We start from the raw sequence: 24,399 nt of genomic DNA, 5'->3' as shown, positions 1-24,399 counted from the left end.
TGAGTGACTGACCATGGTGGTAGGCAAGGTTGAAGCGATATTGATTTTGACTCCTTCATCCCTCTCCCCACTCCAAAATAATAAAACGCTGAACTGCATACTACTACTACTACTCCCTGCCACCATTCTCTGAGAACAGATGAGTCCACTCCGTTAAGTGCTTACTGGGTTCTGTTTAATGGTGTTGGAGACGGATTTTCTGTAACTCAATTACTCAGACTTTCGCTCAAAGGAAAATGGTCTTGAAAACAAAATCCCTGAAACCATGTTTTTATAGAGAGAAGTTTTTTCCCCAAAAATGAGATGTTTTTACCTTGTCTTATAACTAGCTGGGATGAGTTCGAATCCCACCTGGTAAGGAGAACCTTTTCATTCATTTTCTCTTTTGGACTTCAAGGCTTTCAGTGGAGAGGGTATCCGTGAAATCTTAGGAATTAGAGAAAATATTAGAAACAGCTTTCTCATCCAAGTGGAAGATGGTTAATATTTTTAAAATAATCGATGGACTGTTTAAACAAGTAAAAATGTGCTGAAGTTTCTTCGGCGCAATCGAGTTTTCTGTACATCGTATAGTCAAGTCCACCGAAAATAGACCTATCTTCCTGTGTGGTCTCCGTATAATGCTGTATGAGCAGCGGCCCCTGAAACTTTAACCACGGCCCGGTGGTGCCCTGTCCTATATAGCTGCCGGAGGCATGATTATGGCTAACTTCAACCTTAAATAAAATAAAAACTACTGAGTCTAGAGAGCTGCAATTTGGTATGTTTGATGATTGGAGGGTGGATGATCAACATACCAATTTGCAGCCCTCTAGCCTCAGTAGTTTTTAAGATCTGAGGGCGGACAGAAAAAATTGCGGACGGACATACAAAGCCGTCACAATAGTTTTCTTCTACAGGAAACTAAAAGGGAAATTTAATAAATATGCCAACACAAAGTGTCACCACTTGTCGTGCTGACGTGAAGTTATTAGAGAATAGCTGATTGTCGTCGTTTTATTATATATGTTCATTTCCCCTTCACACCCCCGCCCCCTCTGTGAGTAATTTTATTCTTTCGAATGGTCCATTTGCCAGGTCATTCACGTGGTAAATTACCCATTTCGTTTCCAACTCGGGGGAAAAAAAATTACTGTCCCCCTGCTGTCTTTTTCTGCTTTGACAGTTTTCACGACAATTTTCCATATTGGAAAAACTGTCCCGATAACTGGGGCGCGGTTATTCGGCGGTGCGGCTACTTTGCTGAATAGAATTGTCAAGGGGTGAGGGAGAGAGTCGTACAAGACACGATGGGATCTCCGTCTTGCTTTTACTTTTTCTGTTTTTCATTTTAATGATACACATGTGCCTTGCTAGCTATATATATATATATATATATATATATATATATATATATATATATATATATATTATATATATATATTTTTTATATATATATATTTATATTTATATTATATTTTTTTATATATATACTATATACAATATATATATATATATATATATATATATATATATATATATATATATATATATATATATATATATATATTATATATATATATATATATATATTTTATATATATATTTATATATTATAAATATATTTTTATGTATATATACTGTACTTAAATATACTGTATATAATATATGTATGTATGTATATATATATATATATATATATATATATATATATATATATATATATATATATATACTGTATATACGTACATATATATGAATTTCTGACTCACATCAGGATCGAACCCACAGATATTTTTCATCAGTATATATCGTCATCCACGCAGTCTAGTTTTTGCTTTTATAATTCAGTTAAATTCACCAAATTCCTTGAGACTTTTCTTCCCCTTTCGCAAAGGTCCCTGGCACCCTATTGTTGGCATTCACTCAGGGGTAAAATTTCCTTGTAAGGAAACCTTTCCCCAAAAGAATTTCTTCCTGAACAAAACCGAAGAATTTAAAAAAAACAAGAATTTAAAAAAAAAAATTTTTTTCTTAAAAAAATAATTTTTTCTCAAAAACCGAAGAATTTTTTTCTAAAAAAACCGAAGAATTATTTTGTAATAATAAACCCGAAGAAGTTTTTTTTTAAATTGAAAAGAATTAAAAAAAAACCAAAAGAACGCTTTCCCCAAGTTAAAAAAACCTTCCAAAACCGAATATTCGACAAAAAGGTTTTTTTTTTTTGACGATTTCTCTTTTAAAGGAAGTTGCATTTAAAAGAATATTTTCTTTAAAAGAGAATTTTTTTGAAAAAGAGAATTTCTTCTAAAAGGAAATTTCCCTTGCAAAGATAGAATTATTGTCTTCCCGAAAGAAATTTGTCAAAAGAGTTTCCCCAGCAAGAATATTCATTGGAAAAAGGAAAATTTTGTTTTACAAATAAAATGCGCCCACGTTGCCTTCCTATCACTCTGCTTTGAACGGAATAAAAGCGAATTATGGACGGAATAAAATTGACGAAGGAGAAATAAATAATAAAGAAGATGGGATCATCTGCTTTGCTTCGAGGGAATGCGCGCTCAAATATTCTTTATATCCTCGTTTCTCCTTGAAAGGAAAACTCCTTCTCCATCGTCTTTGTCGCCGATCATCAAGGAAAGAGAAAATGTAATCTCTCTCTCTCTCTCCCTCTCTCTCCCTGTAACTAATATTTCTAATTGATTCTCATCCTTGTGTCTTGTCAACGTAAATTCTCACCTAATTCTCTTCCGTGTATCTGGTCAACATACATCTCTCTCTCTCTCTCTCTCTCTCTCTCTCTCTCTCTCCATCGTGCTTATTGATTATCTATATATAGCCATTCCCTCACAGTCCTCCCCTACTACTGCCCCTCTCTCTCTCTCTCTCTCTCTCTCTCTCTCTCTCTCTCTCTCTCTCTCTCTCTCTCTATTAACGGTGCCTGTGGAAGAACGTAGTATGTTAAAGGCTTCTTCGAAATTACGATAATTCTTCATTTGCTCACTTCACCAATCAGGAGGAGGGAGGGGAGAGGAGGGGAGGGGAGAGAGAGAGAGAGGGAGTGAGAGAGAGAGGGAGGGAGTGAGAGAGAGAGAGAGAGAGAGGGGGGAGGAGGTGAATGTTGTCTTTAATGGTATTGTCGAAGCATATTCGTGGAAATATCGGATAATTTTAATGTTATTTTGTTTCATCTCCGTAGGGCGGTAGTACCTTCAGTGCACCTCGCTTGGTGTGCTTTAGGCATTACTTAAGGTTCTTTGCGGCGTCCCTTCGGCCCTTAGCTGCAGCCCCTTTCATTCCTTTTCCTGGAGCTCCGTTCATATTCTCTTTCTTCCATCTTACTTTCCCCAACCCTCTCCTAACAATTGTTTCATAGTGCCCCTGTTCCACCTTTCAAACCTTCTTACTGTCAATTTCCGCTTCAGCGCTGAATGACCTCATAGGTCTCAGTGCTTGGCCTTTGCCCTAAATTCTATATTCTATTCTGTTCCGTTATATATATATATTTTTTTTTTGGGGGGGTTGCGTCATCCGTTGCTCCTTGGCAATTAATTCTCAAAATTTTACCTCTACAGGAAGCATCTCTATGGCAATTCTTAGTGTATGATTTATCCCCATAAATTATTGTCTAGTTAATGAAATAATTCGTTTTCAGATTATTATTTTCTTGCTCTTGTAACTAAGAATACACGTACCACAAAAAGAGACCTCTTTAGAAATTAATTTCTTTGATACGCGAAAATACACATCTGGTGCGCCTTGCAGTGCTGCATTGTATAATGTTTTTTTAATGTTATTCAAGTGGTTTCTCAGCCCCAAATGCAGTGCAGTTTAAGTGGTTGTTCAGCTGGGGACCTGGAAGTGTATCAGTCGATGAGGTTGGTAGTGAAAGCTGTTTTTCCTGGAGAAAGGAAGGTTTTTGCCTGTACTGAATAGCAGTCTTGCCAATAGATGACAGCCTATATATTCTACATACAAACAAGGTGTGTTAAAATGCAGTGTTATTGTCTGTTATTTTTCCGGAGTGTCTGAAAAAGACCATTGAAAAATTCACGTGAGAATTCAGCAACCTGCTTATTTGAGTGATTCCACAAACGTCGGCAACTCATCGTGCACTTATCACAAACAAGTTGCATACAAGTTTATGACTTGCTGGTAGTCTTTCCAGTGCGTCGTTTGATTGCCCATTATTGGTCATAGATTCTTTTTTCCTCTTATGGTTGTTGACTTGTTTTCAACATATTTGTGATATGTATGAGATAAGTTGCTGATGTATGTTTCTGGTCATTGACTTGTTTTCAACATGTTTGTGATATGTATGAGATAAGTTGCTGGCATGTGTTAATGGTCCTTGACTTGTTTTCAACCTGTTTGTGATATGTATGAGATAGGTTGCTGACATTTTTATGGTTGTTGACTTGTTTTCAACATGTCTGTGTATGTATGAGATAAGTTGTGGACTTTTTACAGTTGTTGACTTGTTTTCAAAATGTTTGTGATATGTATGAGATAAGTTGCTGACGTGTGATTCTGGTCATTGACTTGTTTTCAACATGTTTGTGATATGTATGAGATAAGTTGCTGGTGCGTGTTTATGGTCATTGACTTGTTTTCAACTTGTTTGTGATATGTATGGGATAAGTTGGTGACGTTTTTACGGTCGTTGACTTGTTTTCAACATGTATGTGATATGTATAAGTTGCTGGCTTGTGTTTCCGGTCATTGACTTGTTTTCAACATGTTTGTGATATGTATGAAATAAGCTGCTGACATGTGTTTCCGGTCGTTAACTTGTTTTCAACATGTTCGTGGTATGTATGAGACAAGTTGCCAACGTGTGTTTATGATATATTTTACTGCAGTGTTTCTTAGGGTCATTCCATTGTTTTGCATACTACTTAATCATGACGAGGTTCTCCTTATTTTTTTAATATAAAAAATTTGCTTGCATTTAGTGACTTCAAACAAAAAGGACTTCATCTGCGATTGTGCAAAAGCAAACAGTTCAGTTTTTGTTCATAGTCTCTCTCTCTCTCTCTCTCTCTCTCTCTCTCTCTCTCTCTCTCTCTCTCTCTCTCTCTCTCTCTCTCTCTCACGTGCAAGAAAGGAAAAGGACAGCGTAACCTGATCCCCTTTTGACCATCGGTTGCTATAAACCAATTCTTGACGATATAGAGACTTGTAGCAGTGAAAGAAGGTACTAAATTTCCTTTAAATAAACGGAGAACATTTCCCGTCGTATTCTTAAGGGTACCAAGTCAGATACACCACTCGGAAAGCTCTTCCAGTCGCCCAGAAGACCAGCAAAGGCTACAAGGAACACCGAGAAGGTTAGACAAGACGCAGATTGCCCAGGGGAGGCTTTGAACACTGCCCGGTGCTCGCGTTTCACGAAAAATCCTTTCGTAATAAGTCAAGAAACTCGAGCTCCTTTCGGACATTTGTCAGAGGCGGAAAAACGGAGCCCTAAGAGGGAATATAGATTTTGGAGGGAAGAAATCTTTCTTGACGGTCTTCGTAAATTGTTGCGTTATTAAAGGCTCCTTGAAGGAGCTGACTTAAAGGTCTTGGGTCAAAATCTAGGCAATTATTCGCTCTGAAATTGTTCACTTACTTGCTAGTATTTCGTTCCTTTAGCCGTGAAACTGTTTCCCAGTCTTCACGGCATCGTTAAAAATATCAGTACTGGTTATTTAATGCTGTTGGTTCCGGTACATCAGGCAGTATTACCAGATATGACATGTTTTGTGATGGAACCACCGCCATCTTTGATACCTGTTGAATACCTGTATTATATGTCCTTTGTCGTTTTTTTCTTAAGAGAGAGAGAGAGAGAGAGAGAGATCAGACGATCTGAAGAGGTAATGGGATGATATCCAGAGACTGTATGCAAAATAAGGGTGAGTGGCGCAGTGTGTGTGTGTGTGTGTGTAAGCGTGTGCGACACACCGCTGTGTAGGTGTAAGTGTGACCCAGGTTATGTAAGTTGTCAGCACAGGTGTTCATCGCCTATTCCGCAGTCAAAGAATGAATGGGACAGCGAATGCTGTCTTGTGTTTTCTCGAAGGCCACCCGCTGTTAAGGGAGTATATTTTAGGGAAAACGTTCAAGACAAAACGTTAAAGGGAAAATGTTGAAGAGCAAGTGTTTAAAGGAAAATACTGAAGGGAAAATGTTTTAGGGAACGTTTTCTCTTCAGTATTTAAACCCTAGCTCTTGAACGTTTTTAAGGTAAAATATTGAAGGGAAAACGTTTAACGGAAACATTTAAGGGAAAAGGTTCAAGAGAAAAAGCTTGAAGGGGAAACGTTTAAGGGATTTAGGGAAAAACCGTTTTAGAGAAAACATGTAAAATGAAACGTTTATAAAAATATTTTGAGGGGAAACGTTGAATGGAAATAAAAAAAAAAATTTCAGGGCGAATGTTTAAGGGAAACCGTTCGAGAGAAAACGTTAAAGGAGAATTGTGTAGGGGGAACGTTTACAAGGGAACTTTTAAAGGAAAACGTTTCAGAGAAAACGTTTAAGGGAAAACATTTTGGGCGTTTAAGGGAAAACATTTTGGGTGTTAAAGGGAAAACATTTTGGGCGTTAAAGGGAAAATTTTGGGCGTTAAAGGAAAACATTTAGGGAAAACATTTTAGAGGAAAAACGCTCAAGAGAAAACGTCTTAAGAGAAAACGTTTGTAGTCGAAATCACATAGTGTCTTTGCATAGCGCTCATGCAGCCGAACACTTTTAATACAATATTACTGGGCCTTATACTCTGTGTGTATTCCTGACGCCGATGAGATTTGTGAGGTAAAAATGTTTTGTGTCTAAAGAAATACAAGGAGACGGCGCCCTAAGTGAAGGAGGCAGCAAAAATCTGTCCGGCGTCATGTCTCTTGTCGCGGAGAGAGAGAGAGAGAGAGAGAGAGACGTCTCTATTGTTGTCGCTTGAAGACCCGGGGGACAAATGAAATAATACATACATACATACATATATATATATATATATATATATATATATATATATATATATATATATATATATACATATATATACATATATACATATATATATTTAATATATTTGATCAAGTTTGATCAATTGCAATTGGTCTGTGCATTAGTACAATTTTACGGCTACCAGACGATGAGGACAGAATGCCCTTGACAGCTCTTGACAGCTTGTAACTTTTCTTGAATTAAAATCTGTGTTAGGTGCCATCCTCCTTGAATGAGGTCTGTTATTATTTATATATATATATATATATATATATATATATATATATATATATATATATATATATATATATATATATATATATATATATATATATATATATATATATATATGTAAGATACATACTGTATATATACACACATTGGTAGCTTCAGTTATTGTCTCTTCGTATTTAGTGAAAGCTGAAGGTATATTTGTATCGAGTGAAAGTTTTTATGGTCTGTCTGTATTCAGTGAAAGTTTATGGTCTGCTCGTATTCAGTGAAAGTTTACAGTCTGTCTGTACTCAGTGAAAGTTTACAGTCTGCCTGTATTCCACGAAAGTTTATGGGTTTCAGTGAAAGTTTACAGTCTGTCTGTATTCAGTGAAAGTTTATGTTCTGTCCGTACTCAGTAAAAGTTTACGTTCTGTCTGTGTTCCATGAAAGCTTCCGGATTGGCAGTGAAAGTTTACGGCCTGTCTGTTTTCCTTGACGGTGAAAGTTTACGGCCCATAACTTTGCAGTGACAGAAAAGAATCGCGGAAAGGGGGAAAGCTTCCAGAAATACAGTCTTTAGATATAATCGTCAGACATTTGTGGTTACGAGGAATGAACGGGAGAGTTTAAATGGGAAGTTCAGAACGGCAGGGGTTGACAAGGAAGGTTAATTGAGGGATGTCCTATAATTATATGGAATTTTCAAGTCGAGTTGGGTGTTATTTTCTTTAACGAGAGAGAGAGAGAGAGAGAGGAAGAGAGAGAAAATTTAAGATTACCAGTGTGAATCTTTGAGAGAGAGAGAGAGAGAGAGAGAGAGGAGTCAAGTAGTCTACCAGTGTGGATCTTTGTGAGAGATAGAGATGGAGAGAGAGATAGATAGAATAGTCAAGTCTGCCACTGTGAATCTTTGAGAGAGAGAGAGAGAGAGAGAGATAGATAGATAGATAGATAGAATGGTCAGGTCTACCAATGTGAATCTAAGAGAGAGAGAGAGAGAGAGAGAGAGAGAGATTAAAGTCAAGTCTACTAGTGTGAATCTAAGAGAGAGAGCGAAAGAGAGGGATTGAAGTTAAGTCTGCCAGTGGGAATCTTTAACTAAAAAGTGAGCTTGTGAATAACAGAACGGCAGAGTAAAGAATTAATGTGCATTAACGGCTGATTGCAAGGAAAGAGAAAATGGGCAGAAGCAATAAAACAGTGGGAAGAATGAACTAAAACAGGAATAACGAAGGAAGAAAAACCACCGCTCTACATCGGCAACGGGTGCGAAAAAAACAATCTGATGATTGAGTGGCGCGTTTTAAATTTACATGGTCGTGTGTAATTACATTTCTAAAAATTGTATCCCAATGATTTTAAAAAATGAGAAACTTAAGGTCCTTCCTTCTCCCCATCCCTACCCCTTCCCGCCTCCCCAGATGGGCCAAGAGAGGGCGGATGCGAGGGCGCCCGAAAATAAACACGAATGGATGGATGGATAGATGGCTGTCTGACGAAATGAATAATGAATGATGAACGCATATTACGTAAAAGCCAAATATTATTAAATGAGGCTAACTTTGCCGGATGGAAGCCTGTTGATATTTGAACCGGAAGCAGAATTGTATTAAATCGTAATTGTCGCTTTTATTTTACAGTCTCAAAAGATTTTTAGCATTTCTTTAATCTATGATTAGCCTAAAGAAAAAGTCTGTATGATTTCAAGCGTTTTAGAGTAACTGGCTTATGGCGATATCTTTCGGAAAGTAATTAGAAACGGAGTTTGGAGGAGTTGTAATAAATCTATTAAAACTTTATTACCCATTTTAATTCACAAGCTCAAATCTTTTTTTTTTATATTTGTTTAATTTATACGTAGCCGAAACAACTAGTCATTACGATTTCAAGCGGCATTTCTGGCGGTACATTTCACAAGGTAATCAAGAATGGAGTTTGAAGGGGTTGTATTAAAACTTCATCATCCATTTTAATTCACAATCTTTTTCCCTGTAGGGGGTTAGTGCCGTAAGTGCACCTCACGGGGTGCACTGTAGGCATGGCTAAAGGTTCTTTGCAGCGTCCCTTCCTTAGGCCCTGTACCTCAATTCATATTATATTTCTTCCAGCTTGCTATCCACCCTCATAGTGCAACTGCTTTGAGGTTTTCCTCCTGTTACACCTTTCAGACAACCTACTCTCAGTTTCCCTTCCAGTGCTGAATGATCTCATCAAAGGTCCCAGCGCTTGGCCTTTGTTCTAAACTTTATATTCCATTCCATTCAAACCATTTTTAACATTTCTTGAATCGGTGAGCAACCGAAGACAACTAGTCCTCACTGCATGGCGGTACCTTTTTATCATAAAGTAATAAAGTAAATAAGAGAGTTGCTGTTAGGAAGGAGATCTCGTCTTGAGTTTATTTTCTTGTTCAAGAGCCCCGTGGGAATCAGGGAAGCCAGATTTCGATCAGTGTTCAAGCAAGGATGTTCCTTTCACTGGACCACCGAGATGAATCACTTCTCATTTGCATAACGCGAGTATCAGCCACTTTGCGTAAGTACTAATTATCGATGCAGTTGTTTGTTTAAGCGCGAGGGAATAAAATTACGGAATTAACAAGAAATAAAAATGAATAAACACTCCAGCCACGATCAGAATAACTTGATGTAGAGGAGTTTGAAGCACTTCTTCCCTGATGAACTGGTTTATCCCTCCCCGCCCTCCCAGCCTTCTAAAGAGGAAAAGGAAGTAAATAGATAAATAAATAAAAAAAAAATTAGAAGCATAACAAAGAAGCACTTTAGCCACGACCAGAATAAGTTGAAGAGAGGGTGTTATGTCGGAACAAAGAGACCCTTGATGATTCCTTCAACAACTCTTCTTCCTCTTCCTCCTCTTCTTCCTCCTCCTCCTCTTCTTCTTCTTCTTCTTCCTCTTCTTCTTCTTCTTCTTCTTCTTGGTGTTGAAGAAACTTGGTCCGTCCGTCCGCTGGGGAACGTCTCTGGGAATTGTTCTTGGGGCCCCCTTCTCTCTCTCTCTCTCTCTCTCTCTCTCTCTCTCTCTCTCTCTCTCTCTCTCTCTCTGAAGCCTCTTTAATTGTCGTCCCTTTTTCGTTTTTATGGTCTTCTCATTCATTATGCTACTCTTATGTAATACTCTCCTACTACTTCTCTTAATCTATTGTCCTTATTCCTTATTTTATCATACATTGATTATTCCACTTTTACTTTAATGCTACATTTCCCTTATTTTTCTGTGTTATCCTTATTCCCCTTTTCATCCTTTTTCATGGTTATTACAGTATTGCTTTTAATACTTCATTTCACCACTTCTGTTCTTCATCTTTCTGTGATTTATCTCTTCTTAATTATTCCCCTTTTTACTCTTTTATATGATGATGTTCCTAAATTATCACAATTATTCCATTGCTACTCTTATGCAGTCCTTCGCTATTTAAATCAATTATCTCTCCTTCTCTTCATTTCTTGTTTTATTTTGTGATGAGATCAGCCTCTGGCATCTCCCCCCTCCTCCAAACCGTCTATCCCCTTCCCCTCCCCCCTTCCCCTTCCACCTCCCCTGCCCCCTCCCCCTCCCTTCCCCCTTTCCCTCCCCTTCCCATTCCCATTCTCCCTTCCCATTCCCATTCCCATTCCCTTCCCCCTCACCCATCCCCTCCCGTTCTCCTTCATTTCCATTCCCACTTCCCCCTCCCATTGCCCCTCTCCTTCCTATCTCCCTCCCCCTTCCTCCCTTTTCCCCTCCCCTATCCCCCTTCCTCCATCTACCCCCTCCCTCCCCTTCTCCTCCCCTCCTCCCCTTCCTCCATCTACCCCCTCCCATCCCCCTTCTTCTCTCCTTCCTCCTCCCCTCCCCTCCCCTCCCCTTCTCCGCCTTCCCCCTTCCTCCATCTACCCCCCTCGCCCTCCTCCTCCCCTCTCCTTCCTCCTCCCCTCCTCTTCCCCTTTTTCCCTCTCCTTTCCCTCCCTCTTCCCCTCCCCCTTCCTCCATTTACCCCTCTCCCCTCCCCTCCCCTCTTCTTCCTCCTCCCTCTTCCCCCTCCCCGTTTCGCCTCCTCATCTACTCCTTCGCAAGTTTATTTATCCTCATTATCAACGTGACTACCACTACGCCCTTTTGCCATCCTATTATTACCTTTCGGCGTCCAATTACCCAGTTGCCGTAATTGCTCTCTCTCTCTCGTCATCGCCGGAGCTGGTGTGGGAGCAGAAGCTGCGATAGAAAATGGAACATTTTCTTCCAACGAGATGACGGGTCTGCAACATCTCAATGAGACTCCTCAAGAGAGAGAGAGAGAGAGAGAGAGTGAGTCTTGGTCTAATCTGTATGTCATTAGAGAGAACAAAAAAAGCGCGAGGTTATGATGATTAAGCGAAAAAATGCGGCTGATTGTATATGGGTTCCTTTAGGAAAAACGGTGACCTTGAAAAACTGTGACTTTTAAAAATTGTGGCCTTGAAGCACAGTGACCTTGGAACACAGTGACCTAGAAAAAGTGACCTAGAAACACAGTGACCTAGAAAAACAGTAACCTAGAAACACAGTGACCTTGAAAAACAGTGACCTTGAAAAACTGTGACAATGAAAAATAGTGACCCTGAAAAACAGTGACCCTGAAAAACTGTGACAATGAAAAATAGTGACCCTGAAAAACAATGACCTTGAAAAACAGTGACCCTGAAAAACTGTGACAATGAAAAATAGTGACCCTGAAAAACAATGACCTTGAAACACAGTGACCTAGAAACACAGTGGCCTAGAAAAACAGTGACCTAGAAACACAGTGACCCTGAAAAACAGTGACAATGAAAAACAATGACCTTGAAACACAGTGACCTTGAAGCACAGTGACCTTGAAAATGGAAGAATCAATAAAAACAGAGGCAAGATGTGTGAGAGCATTATTCATTAGTAAATATATATATAGATACTCTGTCCCTCAATGTAAGGATTAACATGTTTTTTTAACGGAAAAAGTGATCAAACTGAATTCATATCTCTAAATCTGTCTGAACGATTGCTAAAAAAAAATAAAAGTAAGAAGTGCGCCGAAGTTTCTTCGGCGCAATCGAGTTTTCTGTACAGCGTATAATCAACGCCACCGAAAATAGACCTATCTTTCCGTGGTCTCGGTATAATGCTGTATGCGCCGCGGCCCATGAAACTTTAGCAACGGCCAGGTGGTGGCCTATCCTATATCGTTGCCAGAAGTACTATTATGGCTAACTTAAACCTTAAATAAAATAAAAACTACTGAGGCTAGACGGTTGCAATTTGGTATGTTTGATGACTGGAGGATGGATGATCAACATACCAATTTGCAGGCCTCTAGCCTCAGCAGTTTTTAAGATCCGAGGGCGGACAGAATAAAGCGCGGACGGACAGATAAAGCCGGCACAACAGTTTTCTTTTACAGTAAACTAGAAAGGAATTATTTCTGTAGCAAATTTCTTTAGCCGGGTAAATTATCAATACGCAGCCATATTTCAAATACAGAATCACTATTAAATCAAATTTTACATAAAATAAAGGCAAATAATGAGTAAGATCATTTTTGTTTTTATGGAAATGGGAGGAAATGCAAAAAAAAAAAAAAAACACACACACACACACAGGGTAGGAAATGGCATATTTCAAGACGAGTGATATTGCAAAACGGTATTGGCACAGGGATCGCAGATTGAACTGGGAGTTTGCTAATATCGTTTCTCATAACCGAAATGTCAATCACAGGGGATAGAACTGGCTCTTCTTGAATGTAGACTTGAGAATTCCCTGAAGGGGGCGCCATTTTCTCAAAAACGTAAACAAAAAAAACAAGGTTCCTTTTCGGGTAACGAAGCGCTTTCTCGCAATCGTAGAAGGACAAACAAAGAAAGAAAGTTACTTAAAAGTAAGAAAATATATGTAGAGGAACAAGTAAACAAAGAAAGTCAAAGAAACTTCCTTTTCCGGTACCAGATGTATTATGGGGCTAAGGAGAAGAAGAAGAACAATAGTAAACCTCCCGTAAACAACGTCATTGTATCTGCCTTGACTTTTCGTAGGAGCCGTTCCAAAGATAAATCCCGACTACAAGTACTAATACTACTACTGGTTTCTAGCTTTGCATTTCTCGTACAGTCACCGAGTTCGTGTTATGATCTTTTAGGCCTACACCAACATGACCCATTACCCCAACGAGGCCCCTGAATCGTGATACGGTGTGAAGAGAAGTAGGCGATCTGGTGTGGACCTCCGGATTCTATCCTGCAAATGAGACCGTGCTACAACCACCTAAACTTGCATCTAATTACTGGGATGGCGTTTTTGTGAGCGGTATCGTCGTGGAAAATGGCCACTTTTACTGCTCCTTTTGAGGAGAAAGACTCCATTTCGACTAGAGTTTAATTAAAATTCCAGCTCAGAGTGCTTGAGCGCAATTTATGGCCAGATTATAAGAATAACGATGGACACCGGTGCTGGAATGCTCTACTCAGGAAGCGAGGTTGAGTTTTTAGTTTTCGGAAAAGAAAACTATTGTGCCGGCTTTGTCTGTCCGTCAGCACTTTTTTCAGTCTGCACTTTTGCTGCCCGCCCTCAGATCTTAAAAACTACCAAGGCTAGGGGGCTGCAAATTGGTATGTTGATCATCCACCCTCCAGTCATCAAACATACCAAATTGCAGCCCTCTGGCCTCAGTAGTTTTTATTTTATTTCAGGTTAAAGTTAGCCATAATCGTACTTTTGGCAACGATATAGGACAGGCCACCACGTCCGGCTGAGCGTTTCATGAACGGCGGCTCATACAGCATTATACCGACACCACCAAAAGATAGATTTATTTTTGGTGGCCTCGATTATACGCTGTACAGAAAACTCGATTGCGCCGAAGGAACTTAGGCGCATTTTTTACTGTTTTTTTGGTGAAAAGGAATTCGTCGTATCTACTTGATCAGACGGTGAGTAAATCTGAATATCAAAGGATCATTCTGAGTGAGAAGTTCGTAAACTTATGAGTCTAATCGAAACGCCATGAGTTGGAAATGAAAATTATTATTGTCTTCGTTAGAATTTTGTAAAAGAATCCTTTTTATTGCTCAACTGACTAAGAAGCTATAGATATATGATTTGTTAGAGTTTGGTAAAAGAATCCTTTTCATTGTTCAGTTGACAATGAAGTTTGTAGGCTTATAAGTCTAATCGAAACGCTTATTATTGGAAGTTTGAAAATGATTATTACCCTCGTTAGGGTTTTATAAAAGAATCTTTCATTGTTCTGTTGTGGTATCTCATTTACTCCAGTTATTGTCACTTCAGGGAAGTTTTTATACAGGCAACAATCGCAATTGCCTGTCTGTCATTTGCTCTTCTCAAAAAAAAGTTAAACTTTAGCTGTAGGCTATGTCGAATTAGATCGATGAGATCTGCCGTTGAACTAAATAGAATGTTGTGCAGGTATTATTATTATTATTATTATTATTATTATTATTATTATTATTATTATTATTATTATTATGGATAATAATATTTTGATTGTGCAGGTTTATTATTATTATTATTATTATTATTATTATTATAATTATTATTATTATTATTATTATTATTATAATTATTATTATTATTATTATTATTATTATTATTATTATTATTAATGGTCAGGCAAACTCCACGCATATTTAATGAGATAGGCTATTAAACTAATGGTTGTTGTCTCTTGAAAGAATCTATTTAATCTGTGTTTATGTACGAGGGTAAATACTGATTATAATTTTTGAAACAGTATTTTAATTTCGTCAAACTGCGATGGATGAGAATGCTCGCAGTGAGAATTTTTTGAAAATAAATCTTACAAACATTCATTTTTTGATGACTGATCAGGTAACAGGTTAATTTCCTGTCGACGTATATTACACATTACCATATTTGGCGTAATACACTACCTAAAATAGTTACAAGGCTGAAATATTATTTCCTCTAAAAACGTCAGATATGGTAGGATCAAGGTTCGTAACTTTTAATGAGGGAGTTTATCAATTGCTTGAGTTTCCCATGTAATGAGAGGCGACGCCTGTCCGTTTTCTATGAAGTCAAGTGGGCTCTTAATTATCCTCGTTTTCTAAAATTTGTTTCTCTCTCTCTCTCTCTCTCTCTCTCTCTCTCTCTCTCTCTCTCTCTCATTCTGATATAATTGTTTACATTTACCAACATTTAAAACTTTAGAATATTTCCATGTTAGTTTTGGAAGTTTAACCAGAAAATAAATCTTACTGCTCTAATTAATAATATTTATAAAAACAAAAAAGCGGTTGAGACATTATTCAAAATTAATTTATACCATTCCGAAAAATTCTGTCCCCAAAAATATATCTGCTAGAGCAGTATGATATATATATATATATATATATATATATATATATATATATATATATATATATATATATATATATATATATATATATATATATATATATGTGTATACATATAAATAAATAAATCTATATATAAATATATATGTATAATATATATATATATATATATATATATATATATATGTATGTATGTATAACTGAATCACGAAAATATGGAACGTGATGAATATATAAATAAAGATAAAATCCACGAAGGAAACGGAAACACTGGAGTGCTGTAAGGCCTTTCGACGCTATGTCCTTTACTTAGCAGACTGAAGAAATATAAAAGTATGTTTACAAAGAAAGCTCATATAAATGACAGATGGGGATTATAAAGGAAACATATGTACCTGGAATCCAACACAACTGAAGAATTAGTAGAACTGCCAAAACAGGATTAAATATTCAAGAGGTTTTTACAAAGCATTAGGATCAACCGTTCAGGAGCAGGGACAGGACAATTAAAAGATTATACAGGTTCGTGACTGATCACCTAAAAATTTTTAGTACAACACAATAATTCTCTTTTTTTTTTGTAAAAATTATTAACTTTTTGCAAGATGAACATTTTTACAAATAAAAAATTATATTAAACATGCGGATATATAGAAAATATATATCAAGTAGCTAACTTATAATTAAGTCAGTGATTTTATCTTTTAGGTCATTCTTGAACATTTTTCTAATACAGGGTCCAAATAATACATGCCAGGGCTAAGATTAAAATTACAACTGGAAGTAAGCTGGATAATAGCGGACTCCAATAGATTTCTTGAAGAGAAATCTTTCGATCTGGCAGTCACTGAACTGTCAGTCCAATTTATCCTGTGAGAGTCTTCACTTAAATGAATGAATATAGCATTGGATGCTTGTCCAGTTTTGACTGAATACTTGTGTTGCTTAATACGTACATCTAAATCTTTGCTAGATTGGCCAATATAAAAAGAGGGGCAATCCAAACATGGAATTTTATATATATACTATATATATATATATATATATATATATATATATATATATATATATATATATATATATATATATATATATATATATATATATATATATAGTCAGATACCGTGATTGTTATTTTTATTTCCTTTATCAGATATATATAGGATACCATTGTTATTTTTATTTCCTTTTCAGATAAATTCCTTTCTCAGAGAGAGAGAGAGAGAGAGAGAGAGAGGGAATTTAGTTTAGCCTCACTGGAACTTGATTGGGCCATTCCAGGACCCTCTCCAGATTCCCAGGGAGTTTGGAATTAGCAGGTGAAGGGGGCCTTCCCACCTTTCATTACAGAGGTGTCTTGTGTATCAGAGTATTATAAATCAGTCCAGTCGGAGAGTTTCTTTTATGGCTCTCTCTCTCTCTCTCTCTCTCTCTCTCTCTCTCTCTCTCTCTCTCTCTCTCTCTCTCACACACTTTCCACACACACACTTTCAAATTGGAAATATTAAAGTTTAATATTTTGGTGAATGTAAACAATTAGATTAGATTGAGAGACAGAGAGAGAGAGAGTGTGGCCTGAATCACGGCCTTTACTGTTGATTTCTTAATGTTGTGTTCCTTACGAAATAATTTGGAGATCTGTTGTTAACTCGTTTTGTTTTTCAGTTTCATTTTCAAAACAATTCTTTTTTTATATTTATTTTTCAAATTACATATTTGCAAGGGTCGCGTTTTGAAGGTAGAGGTTAGTTGCTGTATATATGTATGTGTTCGTGTATGTATGTATGTGTATATATATATATGTGTGTGTGCATATGTATATATACTATATATATATATATATATATATAGAGAGAGAGAGAGAAATTATATATATATATATATATATATATATATATATATATATATATATATATATATATATATATATATATATATATATATATATATATATACATACATACATACATACATACATACATACATACATACATACATACATACATACATACATACATACATACATACATGTACAAACCCCTAAGGTTGTTTTCACTGCAACATGAAAGAACGAGGAGAGCAAAGGGCCTTTGAAGTCTATTCCCTCTGCTGTGTATAGCCTTAGGGCGGGTCACCTTAAGCCCGTAAAAGCCTATTCACAAACACCACTCCCCTGTAACGATTCCGAGCCGAGACTGAAAATCATTTCTGTTTCTGACACTTATTTTTTTTTATTATTGTTCTCTTGAGTCTTGCATTTTAAAATATTTTTATTTAGTGGAAACGATAAACGAATGTTGGCGTTTGGATGAAATGTAAATATTATTTTCCACCTTCGTAGAGAATGTAGAATAGAGAATTTAGGCCAAAGCCCAAGGGCTGGGAACTATATTGAGGTCATTCAGCGCTGAAACTGAAATTGAGATTAAAAGGTTTGAAAGGCGTAACAGGAGGAAAACCTCGCTGTTGCACTATGAAACAATTGTTAGGAGACGGTTGAGGAATTGTCGGAGGAAAGAGAATATGAACGGCGGAGGTACAGTAAAAGGAATGAAAGGGGTTGCAGCTAGGGGCTTAAGGAAGGGACGTTGCAAAGAACCTTAAGTAATGCCTACAGTTCACTGACGGCACATCCCTTCTACGGGGTGGTTTGTGATAAGGACAGTGACAACCATCCGATCCCATTGATCTGATTGTTTGGGCGCGCACCATTGCCAGTAGTGCTCGATGGAGGCCATCCAGGTGTTCACAAAGAAATTGTCCTAGGCGGTCACCCATGAGGCACCGAACAATAAAATAATAGCTTTATATTATTATTTTTATTGAACCAAGGAACCCCTGTGAAGAGGCTAAAATATTGAGAATTAAAAGCCTTAGTAGTGAATAAATATTTTCAATACTACTGTGGCTTTTAATTATTATTATTATTATTATTATTATTATTATTGCTACTGTTGTTATTATGTAAAGAAGTACACAGTAATTTTTAGAAAAACAGCCTTCTGGTTCCCAGAGCCTATGGCACCTTTTACAAAGTGCCTCTAAAGTTTACTCATTATTATTATTATTATTATTATTATTATTATTATTATTATTATTATTATTATTATTATCTCCCCTCTTTCCAGTTGCAAGTCCACCAGAGAGAAAGAAAGACGCCCTAGAGGAAGCCGCCATCACACAACCTGGCAGCAAAAATGGACAGCTTGCAAGTAAGCAATCATTTTTCATTCTTCTGCCAGTCAGCTCCCGGTCGTTATGTCACGAGCATTTTTATAGTTTGACTTCATTGGTGATTATTCTTTCGGTACATTAGTGATGTCGTGAATTGCCTGATGCTGTTAATTGATTGATGATGTCATAAAGTATTTGACATTGCAATAGATTTACAGTTATATAGCTTGACTTCATTAATGGTTATTGATTATTCTTTCGGTGTGTTACTGACGTCGTGACTTGCATAATACTTTTGATTGATTGATGATGTAAACTATATTGTATTTTTAGTTAATGTATAATGTCATAAACTATATTGTGCTTTCGATTAATTTACAATGTGATCAAATTTATTATGCTTTCAATTATTTTACCATGTCATAAACTTTATTGTACTTTCTATTAATTTACCATGTCATAAACTTACTATACTTTTAATTAATTTACAGTGTCATAAACTTTATTATACTTTGAATTCATTTACAATGTCATAAACTCTATTATACTTTCAGTTTATTTACAATGTCATAAACTTTACTGTACTTTCAAATGATTTACAATGTCATAAACTGTATTATACTTTCAATTAATTTACAGTCATAAACTTTATTATACTTTTAATTAATTTACAGTGTCATAAACTTTATTATACTTTCAGTTAAGTTACAGTGTCATAAACACTATTATACTTTCAATTAATTTACAGTCATAAACTTTACTATGATTTAAGTTAATTTACAGTCTCATAAACTTTCTTGTACTCTCAATTATTTTACAGTGTCATAAACGCTCTTATACTTTCAATTACTTTACAGTGTCATAAACTTTCTTATATTTTCATTTAATTTACAGTGACACAAACTTTATTATTTTTTCAGTTAATTTACAGTGTCATAAACTTTCTTATACTTTCAATTAATTTACAGTGTTATAAACTTTATTATATTTACAATTAATTTACAGTGTCATAAACTTTCTTATACTTTCAATCAATTTACAGTGTCATAGACTTTATTATATTTTCAATTAATTTACAGTGTCATAAACTTTACTATACTTTCAATTAATTTACAGTGTCATAAACTTTGTTATACTTTCAGTTAATTTACAGTGTCATAAACTTTACTATACTTTCAATTAATTTACAGTGTCTTAAACTTTATTATATTTACAATTAATTTACAGTGTCATAAACACTATTATATTTTCAATGAATTTACAAAGCCATAAACTTTATTATATTTTCAATTGATTTACAATTCCATAAACATTATTATATTTTCAATTAATTTACAGTGTCTTAAACTTTATTATACTTTCAGTTAATTTACAGTGTCATAAACTTTATTATATTTTCAATTAATTTACAGTGTCATAAACTTTGTAATACTTTCAATTAATTTACACTGTCTTAAACTTTATTATACTTTCAATTAATTTACAGTGTCATAAACTTTATTATATTTTCAATTAATTTACAGTGTCATAAGTTTTCTTATACTTTCAATTAATTTATATTGTCATAAGCTTTATTATACTTTCAATTAATTTACAGTGTCAAACTTTCTTATACTTTCAATTAATTTACAGTGTCATAAACTTTGTAATACTTTCAATTAATTTACAGTGTCATAAACTTTACTATAATTTCAGTTAATTTATAGTGTCAGAAACTTTATTATACTTTCAATTAATTTATGGTGTCTTAAACTTTATTATACTTTCAATTAATTTACAGTGTCATAAGCTTTACTATACTTTCAATTAATTTATAATGACAGAAAATATATTATACACTCAATTAATTGATGATGCCATAAGCTGTATCATAATCTAATTAATTGACGATGTCATAAATTGCATGATTTATAATGACACAAAAAGACTTCTTTCAACAACATTACTCTATTAATGCTATTCCTGATAAGTATTACCATATTGTAAAGACTATCTTTTTCGATATATCTGGTAACTAATCTGCAGCTTAATGTACACCTACCTTTGTATTTTGTTTATTTGTTTATTCATTATGGTTTTACTCTATTTCATAATTACTTATTTTATATTTTGTTTTCATATATTATTTGATTATTCATTCAGTCCTTTATTACTTTACTTTATCGCCTTTTGTGTGATCTTGTCTAAAGATGTTTTTATCTGTAATTTTTTCATTCTTTTAATCATATATTTTTCTGATCCATTTTCTTACCATTTCATTTTCCTTCTTATTTCAGCACGTGTTTATTAATTAATTTATTTTTTGTGATTATTCATTTATTTATTTATTTACTTATCCCTCCATCTGTCCATCCATCCACCCATCAATCATATCTATCTTATCTGTATTAATGTCTGTATGTATGAATGCATGTATCTTTCTATCTATCTATCTCTCTATTTCTGTATGCATGTTTCTATATATCTATTTCTCTTTCTATCTGTCTGTCTATCTGCCTATCTAGCTGTGTCTGTGTGTATCTATCTCTCCGTCTCTCTATCTATCTTTCTATCTATTTCCCGATCTATCTATCAGTCTGTCTATGTATGTATACTGTTTATGTATCCATCTCTCTGTCTTTCTATCTATTTATCTATGTATGTTTTCTATCTATCTCCCTATCTGTGTATATTTCTATCTGTCTGTTTTCTATGTATATTTCTATCTATCTACCCATCTATGTATATGTCTATCTGTCTCCCTATCTGTGTATATTTCTATCTGTCTGTTTTCTGTGTATATTTCTATCTATCTACCCATCTATGTATATGTCTATCTGTCTCCCTATCTGTGTATATTTCTATCTATCTCTCTATCTATGTATTTTTCTGTCTATCCGTGTATCTTGAAGTCTGTATGTATGGATATATGTATCCATTTCTCTATCTTTCTGTCTGTTTATCTATCTATCTACTTATGTATACTTCTGTCTATCTATCTCCCTATCTATCTATCCATGTGTCTTGCAGAACAAGGGTCTCTGACCATCCTGAGAAGGTCGAGCAGTCGAAGTCTGAGCGGGCGGGGCTCCCGCGTCTCATCTCACTCCGATGACGACCTCCTGGACGCTGCCGACCTGGCCCAGGATGCCCTGCCCTCCGCCGACAACCCCGACGCCTGCGAGAAAGCTGCCCTGAGGTGGGTTTCAAGGTGTCAAGGTGGCGGTGGTGGTGTTTAAGTTTCTTCAGGGGGTTTTGATTGCTCTTGCAGTGGTGTTTCAGTTTCAGGGCCTTTGTGGTTCCTGTTTCATAGTGGTGTTTTGCCCTCTGCTCTGAGTGGTCTGGCATGATTTTTCATTTGGTGTTGTTTCTTTAAGTTCAGTGTTGTTTTACTTTCTAGCATTGGTAGTCTAGCATAATTTTTGGTGTTGTTTCTTTAATTTCTTTTTCATTCTTCTGAGTGGTCAAGCAGAAATTGTTTTATTTTTTGGTGTTGTTTTGTTCAGTGTCTTTGTGAGTCCTCTTATAGTGTTGTTTTACTTTCTGCCTTTGGTAGTTAAGGAGTTTTCTGGTATTGTTTCTTCAGTTTCTTTGTAATTCCTCTCAATTTTGTTTTATATTCTATCCTTGGTAGTCGTGCATATATTTTTTTGTATTGTTTCTTTAATTTCTTTGATTTTTTGTATTTTTTTTTTTATTCCTCTGAGTGGTCAGGAGGATATTGTTTTATTATTTGGTATTGTTTCTTCATTATCTTTGTAATTCCTCTTACAATGTTGTCTTACCTTCTACCCTGGGCAATCAGTCATATATTTTTGGTATTGTTTCTTTAACCTGTAATTCCTCTTATCCTGTTGTTGTGTTGTTTCTTCAATTTCTTTGTAGTTCCCCTTTTAGTGTTGTTACTTTCTGCTCTGAATGGTTTTATGTTTTTGTATTGTTTCTTTAATTTCTTTGAATTTTTGTATTTTTTTTTTTTTTTGTAATTCCTCTGAGTGGTCAGGAGGATATTGTGTTATTTTTTGGTATTGTTTCTTCATTATCTTTGTAATTCCTCTTACAATGTTGTCTTATTTTCTACCCTGGGCAGTCAGTCATATATTTTTGGTATTGTTTCTGTAACCTGTAATTCCTCTTATCCTGTTGTTGTGCTGTTTCTTCAATTTCTTTGTAGTTCCCCTTTTAGTGTTGTTACTTTCTGCTCTGAATGGTTTTATGTTTTGGTGTTGTTTCTTCAGTTTCTTTGTAATTCCTCTTGTAATGCTTTACCTTCTACCCTTGGTAGTCTAGCATGTTTTTTGGTACTGGTTCTTTAATTTCTTTGTAATTCCTCTGAGTGGTCAAGCAGATATTGTTGTATTTTTTGGTGTTAGTTCTTCAATACTATTGTAATCCTCAATTACTCTCTACTCTTAGTAGTGGAGTAGATTTTATTTTTATTGTATTTTAGTATTATTTCTTCAGCAGCATTGTAATTCCTCTTTTAGTATTGTTCCATTCTACCCCAGGTGGTCAAGCATATTTTGTTTGGTATTGTTTCTTTAATTTCTATGTAATTCCTCTTTTAGCGTTGTTACTTTCGACTCTTAGTGGTAAAGAAGATCCTTTTTAATTTTCTGGTATTGTTTCTTTAATATCACTGTACTTTCTTTATCGATGTTGGTACTATTTAATTAATTTGTAGTATTGTTTCTGAAACCTCAGCGCTCTCTCTTTCTCTCCTCCTCCGGCAGACTTCGAAGCCTTCTGCGAGCTCTTCAGAAAGGGGAGGTAGCAGCGTCCGTCCTTCAGCAGAACCTGCAATATGCAGCGGAAGTCTTGGAGTCCACCTTCCTGGATGACAGCAGGTACGTCGTGACGTCACTGCCCCCGCAGCCAGCCGCTGGCCATTAGAACGAAAACATAGACCGTAGAATCAATACCGTTTTTTCATTCCTTTTTTAAATTCTACTACTATTGCTGCTGCTGCTGCTGCTGCTGCTATTACTACTTTTTACTCACTGTTACTATTATTATTACTACTTTTGAGTGACCCTACGTCCCATCCCCCACCAAGTAATTTTTGGCTTAGCATTATATATATATATATTATATATATACTTTTCCCCCTTAAACACCTCGAATAAACAAGAGCTGAAGTCTGGTATCTGTCTTGTCCTAATTCCATCTACAGATCTGAAGTAACTTGCGTAGTATGAAAAGTGTACGTGAAAGTATATTATATACCCTAAGTCCTCATAATATTTTCATTAGGTTTTTGCATCAAATGTCGTGTAGTTATCATCATACAACAAAGTTTTTTTTTAATAATAAACCCCACAATTTCCCACAGTTTTTACGAGGAAAAACGTCAATTTTTAAATATTTTTTGCGTATCAGTTGTGTCATTTACGTAAATTTGCGATTAAGAATTATGTACACTGTTGCATTTTACGTGACTGCTGTGTCCTTTCCGTTAAAACATCTGTTATGGAAAGCCTTATAGTATTAGGACAGCTGTAATCGACAGGGTTAGTAGTTTATTGTTTCTGATACCGTTCTCTCAAGTGGGTCTCATTTCATTATCATATCAGTCTATAAGTCTAATTAAGACACAGGTTGGGCATACGGAAGAAAGTCTGATTTATGAAGATGGCCTTTCTGTGCCACTGGGAAGACCTAATTTACATTTTCCACACAAACTACAAGTCACAAGACTCGTATACTAAGG

At 35.6% G+C, this 24,399-nt stretch overlaps 1 protein-coding gene across 8 annotated transcripts in view; it reads left to right on the top strand.

Annotated features, from left to right (window-relative positions):
- The window catches only part of LOC136842868 (dual specificity calcium/calmodulin-dependent 3',5'-cyclic nucleotide phosphodiesterase 1A-like), a 554,681-nt gene that overhangs the window by 493,708 nt on the left and 36,574 nt on the right, over positions 1–24,399 (top strand). For all 8 annotated transcript variants that reach the window (XM_067110752.1, XM_067110753.1, XM_067110758.1 and 5 more), the window contains 3 exons: positions 18,665–18,748; positions 21,720–21,888; positions 23,423–23,536. In XM_067110752.1, coding sequence (XP_066966853.1) covers positions 18,665–18,748; positions 21,720–21,888; positions 23,423–23,536 — 367 coding nt within the window. The remainder of the gene's footprint in view (positions 1–18,664; positions 18,749–21,719; positions 21,889–23,422; positions 23,537–24,399) is intronic.

The sequence above is a fragment of the Macrobrachium rosenbergii genome, chromosome 10 (assembly GCF_040412425.1).
Source record: "Macrobrachium rosenbergii isolate ZJJX-2024 chromosome 10, ASM4041242v1, whole genome shotgun sequence".
Classification (NCBI taxonomy): domain Eukaryota; kingdom Metazoa; phylum Arthropoda; class Malacostraca; order Decapoda; family Palaemonidae; genus Macrobrachium; species Macrobrachium rosenbergii.
Note: the sequence above shows the minus strand (reverse complement) of the source record. Positions and strands in the feature narration are given on the sequence as shown.